The sequence below is a fragment of the Pelodiscus sinensis genome, unplaced genomic scaffold, assembly GCF_049634645.1.
Source record: "Pelodiscus sinensis isolate JC-2024 unplaced genomic scaffold, ASM4963464v1 ctg34, whole genome shotgun sequence".
Classification (NCBI taxonomy): domain Eukaryota; kingdom Metazoa; phylum Chordata; order Testudines; family Trionychidae; genus Pelodiscus; species Pelodiscus sinensis.
This window is the reverse complement of record NW_027465849.1, coordinates 6,163,873-6,177,656: the sequence shown is the minus strand read 5'-3', so window position 1 is coordinate 6,177,656 and position 13,784 is coordinate 6,163,873. Positions and strand designations below refer to the sequence as shown.

Below are 13,784 nucleotides of genomic sequence, written 5' to 3'. Positions count from 1 at the left end.
CTTCTCTTGTGCTCGGTTGGGCTGGACCTAGGGTTGGCTACATGAACACCTAGTGCAAGGGTGGCCAACCTGAACCTGAGAAGGAGCCAGAATTTACCGATGCACATTGCCCAGTAGCAATAGTTCTTTGTCACCAGCCCTGCTAATTCCCCCACACCACTCTCAGCGCATCCTGCCCACGGGCAGCCCCACCGGTCAGCGCCGCCGCCTCCTTTTCCTCCTGCCCACTGGGATCCGCTCTCTCTCAGTGGGAGATACTGGAAGGGGAAAGCAGGGGTGTGACAGGCTCAGTGGAGAGGGTCGGAAGTCCTAGGGGGGGAAAGGGTGGAGGGGAACAGCGCCTAGGGCAGAGCTGGGGGTTGAACAGTGAGCACCCTCTGGCCCAGTGAAAACTTGGCACCTGTAGCTCCAGCCCTGGATTTGGTACCTGTGCAAGGAGCCGCATGTGGCTCTGGAGCCACTGGTTGGCCACCCCTGACCTAGTGCCTTTGCCAGGGTTGTGGACTGCTGGAAGACAGGGCCCGACTCTGGCTCCTAGCATGGCCTGGTTTTGCTGATTGGCCCCTGGCTCTCTGCTTCAGGGTCTTTCTCTCTCTCCTCCACGGTGCCCCCGAATGCCTCTCTGAGGGGCTAGGGGGCAGATGATGAAGACTCAGAGGTTTTATCTTTCTGTCTGAGACCCGGTGTAGCTCTGCGGAGCGGGGCCAACCAGCCTGCTATTGTGTGGTTCTGCTTCGGGGGGTGGGGTATGATGGGCTCCCTGGTCGTATTCTGGCAAAGCCGTCGGGCTGGCGGGTGAAGGAGGAGCCAGCTCTGGGGGGCGGGCTTCACAGCTGGAGAAATGCAGGTCCCGGAGGGCTGTGGGGAGTCCTGGGGCTTATGATGGGCCCTTAGTTGCCAACTTCACAGTGGGGCGGCGCTGCGGGAGAGGGGAAGATGCTCTGGGATGCCCTCTGGAAGCCTGGCTGGTGGGGAACCTCAGTTCTGCTGACTCGTGTCCTCGACCCCCACCAGCGCTTGGGAGCTGTGGGCAGCCTCTTCCTGCCATGGCTGCCCCCGAATGGATCTGTTACCCCCTGAGAATGCTCCTGTCTCCCAAGTCCCTCGGTGCAGCTCGGTTCTACTCACCCCAGAGCCCACTGACACCCCTCCCCCCCGTCTCTGCCCTGCTCCCCCAGGCAAGGACTACGAGAATGCCGTGAAGTATTACAGCGAGGCCATCGACCTGAATCCCACCAATGCCATCTACTACGGCAACCGCAGCCTGGCCTACCTGCGGACAGAGTGCTATGGCTACGCCCTGGCCGATGCCACCAAGGCCATCGAGCTGGACAAGAAGTACATCAAAGGCTACTACCGGCGGGCTACCAGCAACATGGCCCTGGGCAAGTTCAAGGCGGCCCTGCGCGACTACGAGACGGTGAGTGCGAGCAGGGGGCGGTGCGGTGCTCCGGGTTCCCTCCGACTTCACAACGCCCCGTGTGCCTCCTGCCTGTGGTGACACCTGGCCGCCCACCACAGGGTGCTGGGAGTCACCTGGGTGCAGCTGAGAGCAGAAAGAGCCTTGGAGGGCATCTGTAGCAAGGATGGGGGTGGGGCACAGGTGGGAGTGGGATGAAACTGAGCCGAGGACTCTTCAGCCCCCGTCCTGGGGCATGTTTGCCATCGGTCAGGCCTGCTAGGCTGTGGAACAGTCTCCCTGGGGAAAGGTGGCGGTCCCGTGGGTTGGCTCCCAAAGGTGCCGTGAGGGCCAGAAAAACAGCTTCCTGCGCCGCCTTCTTTCTTCCCCTACATGTGCCCACGTCCCACCTGCTCTTTGCAGCTGAGAGCAAGGCCCGTGCCCATGGCGCTCCACACCCTACTTTGCTGCATGATGCAGAGATAGGGGCCGTTTCTTCACCCCCTCTTGAGCTCGCTGCAGGGCTGTATTGATATGGTGCTGTAAGACGCTGGTGTGATACCTGTCCGGCTGGCTGGAAGCACGCTTGCCTCTCCGCCTTTGACTGGAGCTGGCAATCCGGAGTCAGCCATCGCGGGATGGAAACGCCCCACCCCAAGCCATTACAGTTCATTTATGTCCCATCCTTGCTGTGCTTTCAAAGGTCCAGTTCACTGACAGACTGACCCCAGGCTCCATCGGGCCAGGCTCAAAAGCCGTTGACTCTGTCGAGGGACCTGCCCTTGCCGTGCGGAGCCTGGGGGCTGGGTTAGAAGGGATGCAGCAGATCCTGGCACTGGAGATCATAAAATAGAATTGTAGAACTGGAAGGGATCTCGAGAGGTCATCAAGTCCAGTCCTCTGCCCTCACAGCGGGACCAAGCACCGGCTAGATCATCCCTGAGAGATTTCTATCCAACCTGCTCTTTAATATCTCCAGTGATGGAGATTCCACAACCTCCCTGGGCAATTTATTCCAGTGTTTAACCACCCTGGCAGGTGGGAAGTTTTTCCTAATGTCCAACCTAAACCTCCCTTGCTGCAGTTTAAGCCCAGTGCTTCCTGTCCTGTCCTCAGCGGCCAAGGGGAACAATTTTTCTCTCACCTCCTTGTAACATCCTTTTAGATACTTGAAAATCGCTATCATTTCCCCTCAGTTTTCTCTTTTCTAAACTAAACAAGCCCAGTTCCTTCAGTCTGACCTCATAGCTCATGTTTTCTAGACCTTTAACCATTTTTGTTGCTCTTCTCTGGCCCTTCTCCAATTTTTCCACATCTTCCTCGAAATGCGGTGCCCAGAACTGGAGGCCTAACCAGCGCAGAGTAGAGCGGCAGAATGACTTCTCATGTCTTGCTCACCACACTCCTGTTCATGCAGCCCAGAATCATGTTTGCTTTTTTTGCCACAGTGTGACACTGTTGGCTCATATTTAGCTTGTGGTCCACTACAACCCTTTCTGCAGGACTCCTTCCTAGAGAGTCGCTTCCCATTCTGTATGTGTGAGACTGACTGTTTCTTCCTCAGCGGAGCACTTTGCATTCGTCCTTATTCCACTTCATCGTATTTACCTCAGACCATTTCTCTAGTTTGTCCAGGTCATTTTGAGTAATGACCCAATCCTCCAAAGCACTTGCAACCCCTCCCAGATTGGTATCATCTGCAAACTTAATAGGCATCCTCTCTATGCCAATATCTAAATCGTTAATGAAGGTCCTGAACAGAACCAGTCCCAGAACTGACCCCTGCAGAACTCCACTTGTTATATCCTTTTAGCATGACTGTGAACCATTAATAACTACTCTGAGAACGGTTATCCAGCCAGTTATACACCCACCTTATAGTAGCCCAATCTGTGTTGTATTTCCCTAGTTTATCGATAAGAAGGTCATGCAAGACCATATCAATTGCTTTACTAAAGTCTAGGTATACCACATACATCACATCTCCCTTATGGACAAGGCTTGTTATCCTATCACAGAAAGCTATCGGACTGGTTTGACATGATCTGTTCTTTACAAACCCATGCTGGCTGTTACCTATCACCTTATCTTCCGGGTGTTTGCAGATAATGGATCAAGAAATTAAGGAATTTATCTTCCGTGGCATAGAAGTTAAACTGACTGGTCTGTAGTTTCCTGGGTTGTTCTTATTTCCCTATTTATAGATGGGCGCTAGATTTGCCCTTTTCCAGTCTTCTGGTATCTCTCCTGACTTCCATGATACCTCCTCTATCAGCTCCTTGAGTATTCTAGGATGTATTTCATCAGGCCCTGGTGACTTGCAGACATCTAACTTTTCTAAGTGGTTTTTAACTTGTTCTTCTTTTTTATTTTAACTTTTAAATCTACCCCCTTCCCACTAGCATGCACTATGTTAGGCATCCCGTCACCATCCATTCATCTTGATGAAAACCGAAACCAAGTCATTAAGCACCTCTGCAATTTCCACGTTTCCTGTTATTGTTTCTCCCTCTTTGCTGAGCAAAGGGCCTACCCTGTCCTTGGTCTTCCTCTTGCTTCTTACATATTTGTAGAATGTCGTCTTGTTACCTTTTATGTCTCTAGCTAGATGGAGCTTATTATGTGCCTTTGCCTTTCTAGTCTTGCCCCTGCATACTTGCGTTGTTTGCTTATATTCATCCTTTGACCAAGTTTCCATTTTTTATGAGACTCCTTTTTGATGCTTAGATCAGCAAGCTCTCCTGGTTGATCCAAGGTGGCCTCCTGCCATACTTTGTCTTTCCTACGCAGTGGAATAGTTTGCTTTGGGCCCTTAATAATGTCTCTTTGAAAAACTGCCAGCTCTCTTCAGTTGTGTTTCCTCTTAGTCTTGCTTCCCATGGGACCTTACCTACCAGCTTTCTAAGTTTACTGAAATCTGCCTTACTGAAATTAATTGTCTCTATTTTGCTGTACTCCCTTCGTGATTCTACGGAATGGTAGAACTCTGATTTCCTGATCACTTTCACCCAAGCTGCCTTCCTCTTCCAAACTTTCAACCAGTTCCTCCCTATTTGTTAAAATCAACCGTAGAACAGCCTCTCCCCAGTGGCTTTCTCGACCTTCTGAAATAAAAAATTGTCTCCAGTGCAGTCTAAGAACTTACTGGATGATCTGTGCCCTGCTGGGTTAGTTTCCCAGCATTTGTCTGGGTAGGTGAAGTCCCCCATCACCACCAAATCCTGCGCTTTGGATGATTTTGAGAGTTATTTAAAAAATGCCTCCTCCATCTCTTCTTCCTGGGTAGGTGGAGTAGACCCCGAGCATGACATCACCCTTGTGGGTTCCTGGGTGTCTGTGAGGTCCCCCGGAGGGATGTAGTACAGGATGTAGTTGGGAGAGGTGGGGGCTTGGCTGATTGTACCCCTTGGGCATTAATAGTTTGTGTGCTTGCTTCCTAAATGCCAGTGGTCTTTGCCTCTCCCTGGCTTAGTCTGACGGTGGCTCCTCCATGACCCCCCCTTTCTCCCCAGCAGTGTTGTTCATGCCACTCGGCTCTCCCAAGCCATAATGATGGGGCCAATTAAGGGGTTTGCTGTGATTTCACTGGGTGACAGTAAGCAGTGTGCCCTGCGCTACAAAGCTAGCAGTAGAACCCAGGAGTCCGGCCACTAGCCTAATGCCAAGCCTTGCGTGTCCCGGTGCCCTGCCTTGGCAGCCCTCTGTCGGCCTTCCCGTCCCTTTCTCCTGCTTGCCTGGCATGGGCCTGTGAGCAACTCTGTGCTCTCCCTTCCCAGGTGGTGAAGGTGAAGCCCAACGACAAAGATGCCAAGATGAAGTACCAGGAGTGCAACAAGATTGTGAAGCAGAAGGCGTTTGAGCGCGCCATCGCCAGCGAGGAGCACAAGCGCTCCGTGGTCGACTCCCTGGACATAGAGAGCATGAGTGAGTGGGCTCAGGCCCGGGGGCCTGGCTTCTCTGGGCAGGGGGATTCCACAGGGGCTGGGGCACAGCTGGCTAGCCTGGAGGAGGAGCTGTCCCACAGCAGCCATGAGACCCAAAGAGCTAACGGGACCCCGCATGTCGCAACGGGGGGGATAGTGAGCAGGGCTGGGAGGGGATTTTCCCTCCGTACCCAGCCTTGGTGAGCCATTGCTGGACCGTGCGGCCGGCTCTGGTGCTGCATTTTAAAAGGGATGTTGCAGAACTTTCGAAGGGATGGAAAAAGCCAGGGAACCTGTTGGAGAAGTGTCTGGTAGGATCTCCGGGCAGATGCTGGCTGAGAGCACAGCAGGGGCCTGAAATGGCCCTGGAAGTGAAGGGCTCTGACGTCTGCGGGGACAGGCAGGCCGGAACCGACGGCTGGCAGGGAAGCCGGAGAAATTCCAGCTGGAGAGAGAGCCCAAGTGTTGACCAGTGCAGGTGATTTACCAGGGGACAAAGCGCCGGGGGAGTGGTGCGTTTTCCCGGTCGGGCCGACGTCTCAGTCGCACACAAGTGCAGGGCCTTTGCTGTGCAAGTCCGACTGGGCGGCTTTTGGCCATCTGGGCTGCGCTAGGGATCAGGCAGCGGTTGAAAGGCTGTCGGCTCTGAAGCTGATTCCCCGTGGCTGGTATCCACGTTGCCCAGTTTCTCTCCTCGGCACCTGGCGTCCCGGTGCGCTCGCTGGCGGCGAAGCAAACGGCTCGGGCACGAGACAGGCCCTTGTTCCCAGCTTTGTTTTATGGGGCACCAATATGCTGGAGGCTGAAGCTCAGGACTGGGGAGCTGGGTTCAATTCCTGAGCCGCCTCCTAGGTAGGCTCTGCCCCTCCCTGGGCTCGCTGTCCCAATACTGCTCTCTGAAGATCCAAGAGTGCTCATCAGACACTAGTTTCCCAGCTCCCTGAGAAGAAGGTAGTATCTGTGGCTTCAGAGGTATGGGGGAAACTGAGGCACAGACAGGCTCTTGGTTTTGGTCCCCTAGTCTGTGGTAGCACTGGGAATAGAACCGGGAGTCCCAGCTCTGTCACCTGATCTAAGCATTGCATCCCACCTCTCTCCAGAGCTGGCCACAGAACCCAATTTCCCGACTCCCCAGTCCCGTTCGTGGCTCCAGCGGGGTGCAGGGCAGCTCGTCCCCACGCTTAGAACAGCTCGTGACCGGGACTCAGCTCTTGGTAAAGCTAACGCAGCACAACCCGGAGTAACCAAGAGTAGATCCGGTGGAGACGAGGGCAGAGATTTCCTCACAGCCCCCCTGCCAGCTGGGGAGAGCCCCTGCAGCTTGCTGTGGAAATGCACAGTGAAAATCCAGCCCTCTTCCTGTTGCCTTCCTCTCCTTCCCCGTCAGCTGGTAGCACGCCCAGTGTCCTCGGGCAGGGCAGGCTGGAGGAGTTTGGGGGAGAGCGCTTCTGGGAACGCCGGGAATCGGGTGGAGAGAGGAGCGAGCCCCCTGTCCATGCCAAAACTCAGCTGTGCCGCCAACGGACTTCGGGGCTCCTTCCTGCTCATGGCATCCCAGGGGAGCGGCTCCCTCGTCCCCAAGGCGATGAGCAGAAAGGGTTTTGTAGCCGCCCTCCCCGTTGTGTAAAGGCAATAGGATCCCAGCAGGTAGAGAATGGAGAAGGCCAGAGAGATCTCTCCCGGGTCCTTCCTCCTTGGATTCCTGACACATCTTTTAATAGGAACCGGGCTTTCCCCCGAGGGGAGGTGCCCTGCAGAGAGAGGGCCACGGGCCAAGGGCTGCTCCTCCACTGCTTGTTGGCCGAGTCCAGGTTTTATTGGTGACTCAAACCCACTGCAACCACAGGGCCTTCCCTACAGCTGCCGTGTCCCCTCCCTGCTCCACAGACGCCAGAGGGCCTGTGTGGGGCGGGGGATAGAGTTACAGTTAGAAACCAGGTTCTCTGACATCTGCCCTGGCTCTGAACACCTAGTGCCACGGCCTCCCCTGCTGTAGGCCGCGAGTGTGAGCACAGGGACAGAATCGCAGCCTCCCCCCGGCTGTCAGCCTTCGTCGCCGCGAGGGACGCCAGAGGGAGCCCAGCGTGACTGCTCCCAGCTGTCGATGAAACCCGCCTTCTGGGTCATGGAGAGGGACCCCGTTGCCAGGTCGTTCCCTTTGGCTGGCGCTTCGTGAGGGGCGCCTCCCAGCTGGCCTAAGGTCGCTTAGCGAGGCCTGGGCCTGGGGAGGGGCTAACCTCAGGAGTCTGGGTTTGCCTGCAAGAGGAGGAGAAGTTAGGGTTCCGGGTGTGCCATAAGGCTACAGAACGGAACCAGGGACATAAAATCCCGTTTAGCCCCATAATCGGGGTGGCCCTGGCTGGGCTGGAGTGAGACACTGTTCCGTGCAGTGTGGCACGGTGGGCGCGGCTGAGCTGAAGCGACCTGCAGCTTGGTACGGTGGGCATGGCCAGGCTGTAGCAGCTTGCAGTATGGCTGGGGGGGAGGGGGCGCTGCTCGAACCTAGCTGATTAACCAGTTACCTCCCTAAAGGGGACTAGCTGAGGGCTCTGGTGGGGAAGGTGCGTGGCAGCTGCAGCCCGCAGGGGAGCCTGCAGCTTGCGAACAATGAAGAATGACAAATGTTGCAAAGCGGCGCCCGGCACCTGGGGCTTCACGCTGTTCCGCACAAAGACGAGGAGGGGAGGCTGCAGCGGTTACATACCGGGCAGGGCAGGGCAGGGCGGCACAGGCACAGATTAACTCTCTACCATGCCTGCCCTGTGAGCACCTTGCCTTTAAACCGCGTACCCTCGAGCCCGAAGACTTGCCTCTTTCCGAGACCGTGATCCTACGCTGCTTCCTTTCCCGTGGCCACCTTGCCATAATTGCACACTTGGCTACAGCTTCCGAGATGTGACCTCTGTGTTGCCTCTGCTCTGTGTGATCTCACGCTGCAATCCCACACCCCGCTTGTGTGTAATTGTGCAGCGGCATGGGCGGTGCTGGAGAGGAATGCACGCGCAGGATTCCAGCGAAGCCGAGTGGTTACAAGCTTGTTTATTTAAATGCATGTTAATGTCCTACGTCTGATTTGCAAGAGCAGGGCTGTTCACCGCTTCCTCCTTGCTGCCTGTCAGCCTGACCCCGGGTTAACCTGATCAGCCAGTGTGACAGGAGTGTCAGCCCTGTGCAGTCTGTGACGTTTTAGGGTCTTTCTTGAGTGTCCTTCCCCGGGTGCGGTGGCGGGGAGAGGACTGTGAAGGCTGTGGGGTATGGGCCAGGGGGCTGGTGTTGGCAGGAGTAGGTGACTCCTTTTTCACGTGCATCGTGGTCTGCGCCATGGTGCGGGGAGGAGGAATGCTGCTGAGAGTTGCGGGCTGCCATGGTGGCTTTAAGCCACTTTGTGCCCTCCTGCTCTTGCGGTGCTCCTGGGCAGGACATGCCCTAGCAGCCTGTCTTAGCTAGCCTGGGGGCTGCCCTCTGGGCACCCAGGCCAGACTTTGTGAAGCTCTCCTGATATGGGGAGCGGAGGTCTCTGGAAATTCGGACCCTTTCAGGGGTCCTTTAAAAATCCCTTGATTTTATTGCCGGGAGGGATCATTAAGTCGCTTAGTTTCAGCCACTGTCTTCCGCAGTGCCTGCCCTGGGGAGAGTCCTGGCTTGGCTGGATCTGGGCCTTTTAGCTCCCTGTACATCACTTTGGCCCTTCTGCCTAAGGGGGCTGGCACAGCGTTCGCCAGCATTTCGTGGTAGATAGCCTGCCCTGCCCCACACCGTGGCGCCCTCTCGCTGGCCGAGAGATGCTGATTAGCTCTGGTTTACCAGGGCTCTCCACGCTGACTCTGTGGCCCTCTGAGTCAGACCTGACTCTGCAATCTGTAGCGAGCCCCCTCGCCCGGAGGTGAAACAGCTCATGCGGGTCAGTGAGGAGTCATGGAGTGTGTCGATTCGACACGCCCTGCTTGGAATAGACCCGGCGTTCCTGCTTGCCATGCCGGCTGCCTGGCTTGGGCTCCACAGAGCTGCAGTCACACACATAATAACACAGGGAAAGCCCAAGCAGTAGCTGGGAGGCAGCTGCTGACAGCTCAGCTTTTCCCCAGCACGGCTATAAATAGCTCTCCAGCTGGAAGATTGCAGGGAACCCTGTGTTGGTGACTCAAGAGTCCTAGGGAAACATCACCCAGGCCAGACTTTGTGAAACTCTCCTGCTACGGGGAGGGGAGGGCTCTGGAAATTCGGACCCTTTCAGGGGTCCTTTAAAAACCCCTTGATTTTATTGCCGGGAGGGATCACAAAGTCCTTGTTTCACCTGCTGCACGGAGTCCATTCCCATACCGCTGTGGTAAGCCCCTTGACTTGTGCGGGGCTGCGCATCTTGTCCCGCAGGATGTGGGGTCTGGATCTGATGCCGGGAGCAGACGGGGATTCCACCCCTTCTCTCGAGAGCAGGTTCTGGCGGTTACTTGCCCACGCTGGTCGACATTTGGGAAAAGGGGAGAGGAGCACTTAAAGAATCCAGGGGCCAGTTTCATACCAAACAAACAGCCACAGGCACATCCGCCCACCTGTTAACTTCAGCTCAGCTCTGTGCTTCCTAACCGAGAGCAGCCCCCGTGCCCCAAACGAGCCCCCGATCTACTGCTCTGCCTGGCCCAGGCAGGCCTGCTGACCATGGGGGTGGGGGGCAAAGGGGGCAGTTTCCCGGGGTCCCAACTGTCACCACAGCAGCGGCTGGAGCCCCAGCCTCTTTAATTTGCCACCGGCGTGCTCCACTGGGCAGCACTAAAAGCTGAGGGGGGTGCCGTGTGGCTACCTGGGGGCCGGCGCGGTGTACTTTGAGTGACACTTCAGGCTGGTCGCCCCTCCCCTTCTGTCCAAGGCCCCGCCCCTTCCAGGGGCATAGAGCCATCCCGCTTCCTTTACCAGGGGCCCGTGGAGGCTGTCGGCTCCCCGGGTCGCAGGTCAGTCTCCTCCGCCAGTGGCTTGTCGTCTCATCAGCTGGGAGTCCGTGGTTCTAGGGCCTGTTTGAGCCAATGGAGCTTCCTCCCAGGAGGTGTCAAATGCTCCTTGGGGTGGGAAGCGGGCCCCTGACGACGCTGCCCTGGGAAGCCTTTGCTCTAAGGAGAGAATCCTGCACAGCTGGCTGGAAGCAGGCAGCCGGTGTAAGCCGTGGAGGCCTGAGGGCAGTGCCCACAGGGCTCCGGGTGGTTGGGTGCCTTTCTGCTGCTAACTGGTGATCCTGCTTGCCTCTCGTCTCTGCCTGCCAGCCATTGAGGACGAGTACAGCGGCCCCAAGCTGCACAGCGGGAAGGTGACGCTAGCGTTCATGAAGGAATTAATGCAGTGGTACAAGGATCAAAAGAAACTCCACAGGAAATGTGCCTATCAGGTAATCGCCTGCCTGCCCTGCCCTGCTGTGGGGTTGAGTCTCCCGGGGAGCCCTTCGCCCCCTCTTCGGAAGGAGCTGTCACCCTCTTTCCTGGCAAGAACGGCTGCGGCAGGGGGCCAGACGTGCAGGGGGTAAAGCGGAGCTGGCTTGCCTCCATTGCCACCCTGTAACATAGAAGGGTCCACCAAGACTACACGTCCCAGCATGCAGCGCTTCTGTGCCGGCAAGGCGGTGCATTGCATGCTGGGACCCGCGTTCCCCCACCCCAAGGCCAGGGACTTGCCCATTGCCTTTGGAGATGGAGGGGTGTCGTTCCTTTCCTGCCCGTGCTAACTTTTCCCTTTTTCCCCTTGGGCAGATCTTGGTGCAGGTGAAGGAGGTGCTCTTCAAACTCCCCACTCTAGTAGAAACCACGTTGAAAGAGGTGGGTCTCCCTCTCCGCGCTGGGGGGCCTGGCCCCAGGCCGAGCTTGGTACAGTCGGGAGGTGGCTTTGCCTCTCACACCCGCAGTGCTGCATGAGCGGAGGCTCCGGTGGCTTCATCCCCCTCCCTGGAAAGGCAACTTGGGGGCCAGAACGCCCCGGCGCTCCCCAGGAGCAGCTGTGCGGGGCAGGAGAGCCATAGCCCTACGCTTCCCCCCCCCCCCCCTCTGGACTCCCCACCTAACCTGCACTGGCCCTGGGCCAGCCCGTGTGCTCTGCTGCTGCGCATGGATCCCTCCCTCGGTGTCCAGCCCTTCTCCCCAGGGGAGAGTGTCCAAGCTGCTGTGGAAGGGCCTCTCGGGACTGGAGTGGGAGGCTTAGAAGCATGTTTGTGCTTTGCTGTAGGAACCAGCCCCCTCCCCCTCCCATGGCTGTAGGAACCAGGCCTCCCCTTGGCTTTAGGAACCAGGGCCAGAGCCCACAAAGGGGCGGGGTGGTTTGAAATAAGCGTTGTTCTCCCCTCTAGCTAAGCGCTTCCCTCTTTCTCCTGCATGGTGATGAGGGAACCCACGAGACTCCTCACCACAGTAAGGCTTGTTCTCGTGGATGTCCAGGGCAGATCTGGGCGTGTGCCATCCCAGCCCGCCTCCCTAAATTCCTGGCTGTAGTGTCATTGGGGCCATATAGGGTCAGGATCCTGGAGGAGTGAGGTGGCCCAATAAAAGCTACCATCTCGCCCACCTTGGCTCCCTAAATTCCTGCCAGTCCCCCTGGACCCAGTGTTCCATTTGGGTGTATCTACACTGCACCATTATTACGAGCAGTTTTGAAAAGTGTGCAGTGTAGATGTAACCTTTGTGTCCTGAGGGCGTGCAGTGGTCCAGCCCCGGAGGTTTGCATTCCACTGCTGATGGGTTCATTTACATGGAGCATATGGGCCCAGTGAGCCAAAAGTATTAACCCATCCCTGCAACTGTCTGACATTAAACATGTGGGGACCCCAGCAGTGCTCACCAAACGCATCGCTAAATATCCTAACGGCCAGACTGGCTCAGACCAAGGTCCCTCTGGCCCAGTGTCCTGTCTTCCCACAGTGGCCAGGGCCAGATGCCCCAGAGGGAGTGAACAGAACAGGGAATCATCAAGTGATCCCTCTTTTATCGCCCGTTCCCAGCCTTGGACAGAGGCTAGGGACACCTTTCCCACCCTGCCTGGCTAATAGCCTTTGATGGGCCTCACCTCCGTGACTATATCTAGTTTTTTCTTGAACCCTGTTAAAATCCTGGTCTTCACAACCTCCTTTGGCAAGGAGTTCCACAGGTTGACTGTGCGCTGTGTGAGGAAAAACTTTGCTTTAAACCTGCTGCCTATTCATTTCATTGGGTGACCTCTTGTTCTTACGTTCTGGGAGCAAGTAAATACCTTTTCCTTGTCTGCTTTCTCCATACCTGTTGTGATTTAATTAGACCTCTGTCATATCCTATCATTTCAATCTTTTATTAAAGCGACAGAAAATAAGGAACCGGGGTGAGCACTTGAAATGCAAAGTACGAAGTCAGGCTTTTCCTGGTCCCGTTCCCTTTAGCGGGACAGATTTGAGAAACTGGCCGTCTTGACTGTCTTGTAGATGGGATTAGGGTTGGTAGTTCTTCTGGGGAAAATGAGACACAGGTAGCTGAGATGCTCTTGCCCAGCTACTGCTGCTGTTAGAAGAGAAGAGGAAGCGACAAAGAGCCGCAAGAGGGAAGAGCAGAGAACAGGAAAAACAGAAAAGGCACCTTCTGTCGCTGGGGTGGATTTTTCACTTGCAGCCTCGTTGCCGGAGAAAGATGGAGCCAGAAGTTCTGAGACCTGACAGACTCATAACATCAGGCTGTGCACAGTCTTGCTTTGAGCTGCCTCTTTCTGGTCCAGGCTTACAGCAGGGTCGCAAAATGCTCAGTCTTGGCCGGCTAAGCCTGCGTTGTACTAGACAAAGAGAAAGGAGGGAGAGAGGAAAGAGAAGAAATAAGGTTAGGAAGGGAAAGGCCCGGACTGGGAGGACAAAGCCTTGCATCCCAGGTGGCACTTCATTGAGTCCAAGGCCAGAAAGGACCACTGGGACTGTCTAGTCTGGCGCCCGGCATGCCCCACGGCTCCTGTGGGAAACCCCCCTCTCCTGTTTTCAACGTGCTGGTGATAGAGAGCTCCCCACTCCCCTTGGTAAATTGTCCCCAAGGCTGCCAGCTTTCTCCTCTTTCGAAGGACCCTGGCAGGGTGTGCGGAGCCGAGTAGCCCCTCCTCTCCTCACTTGCCCACCAGCTAGGCCAACTTTCTGACACTTCTGTGCCTAGCGTTGGCCCAGTACCGTGGGATCCTGCCAGGAGAGGCGCTCTGTCTGACTAGGGCTTCGCTTTCCTCCTGTCTCCCCTCTCTCCTCCCAGACCGAGAAGATCACCATTTGCGGGGACACCCACGGCCAGTATTACGACTTGCTGAATATATTTGAACTAAATGGGCTGCCGTCTGAAACGAACCCCTATGTATCCTTGGCGGGTTCTGCCTTGCAGCCAGCATGGGATGTGCATGGACGGAGGCGCGCTGTAAGGAGAGGAGGAGACAGGCCTAGGTTCCAGTGCTGGACCATATTGTTGCCCCTCCCTGTGCCTCAGTTTCCCCCTTTGTAC

At 56.3% G+C, this 13,784-nt stretch overlaps 1 protein-coding gene across 1 annotated transcript in view; it reads left to right on the top strand.

The window, feature by feature from the left end:
- Positions 1-13,784, top strand: part of PPP5C (protein phosphatase 5 catalytic subunit) — a 49,633-nt gene that overhangs the window by 15,234 nt on the left and 20,615 nt on the right. Inside the window, exons 2-6 of the mRNA XM_075915268.1 lie at positions 1,179-1,420; positions 5,176-5,323; positions 10,575-10,696; positions 11,055-11,120; positions 13,542-13,640. Of these exons, the coding sequence (XP_075771383.1) occupies positions 1,179-1,420; positions 5,176-5,323; positions 10,575-10,696; positions 11,055-11,120; positions 13,542-13,640 (677 nt within the window). The remainder of the gene's footprint in view (positions 1-1,178; positions 1,421-5,175; positions 5,324-10,574; positions 10,697-11,054; positions 11,121-13,541; positions 13,641-13,784) is intronic.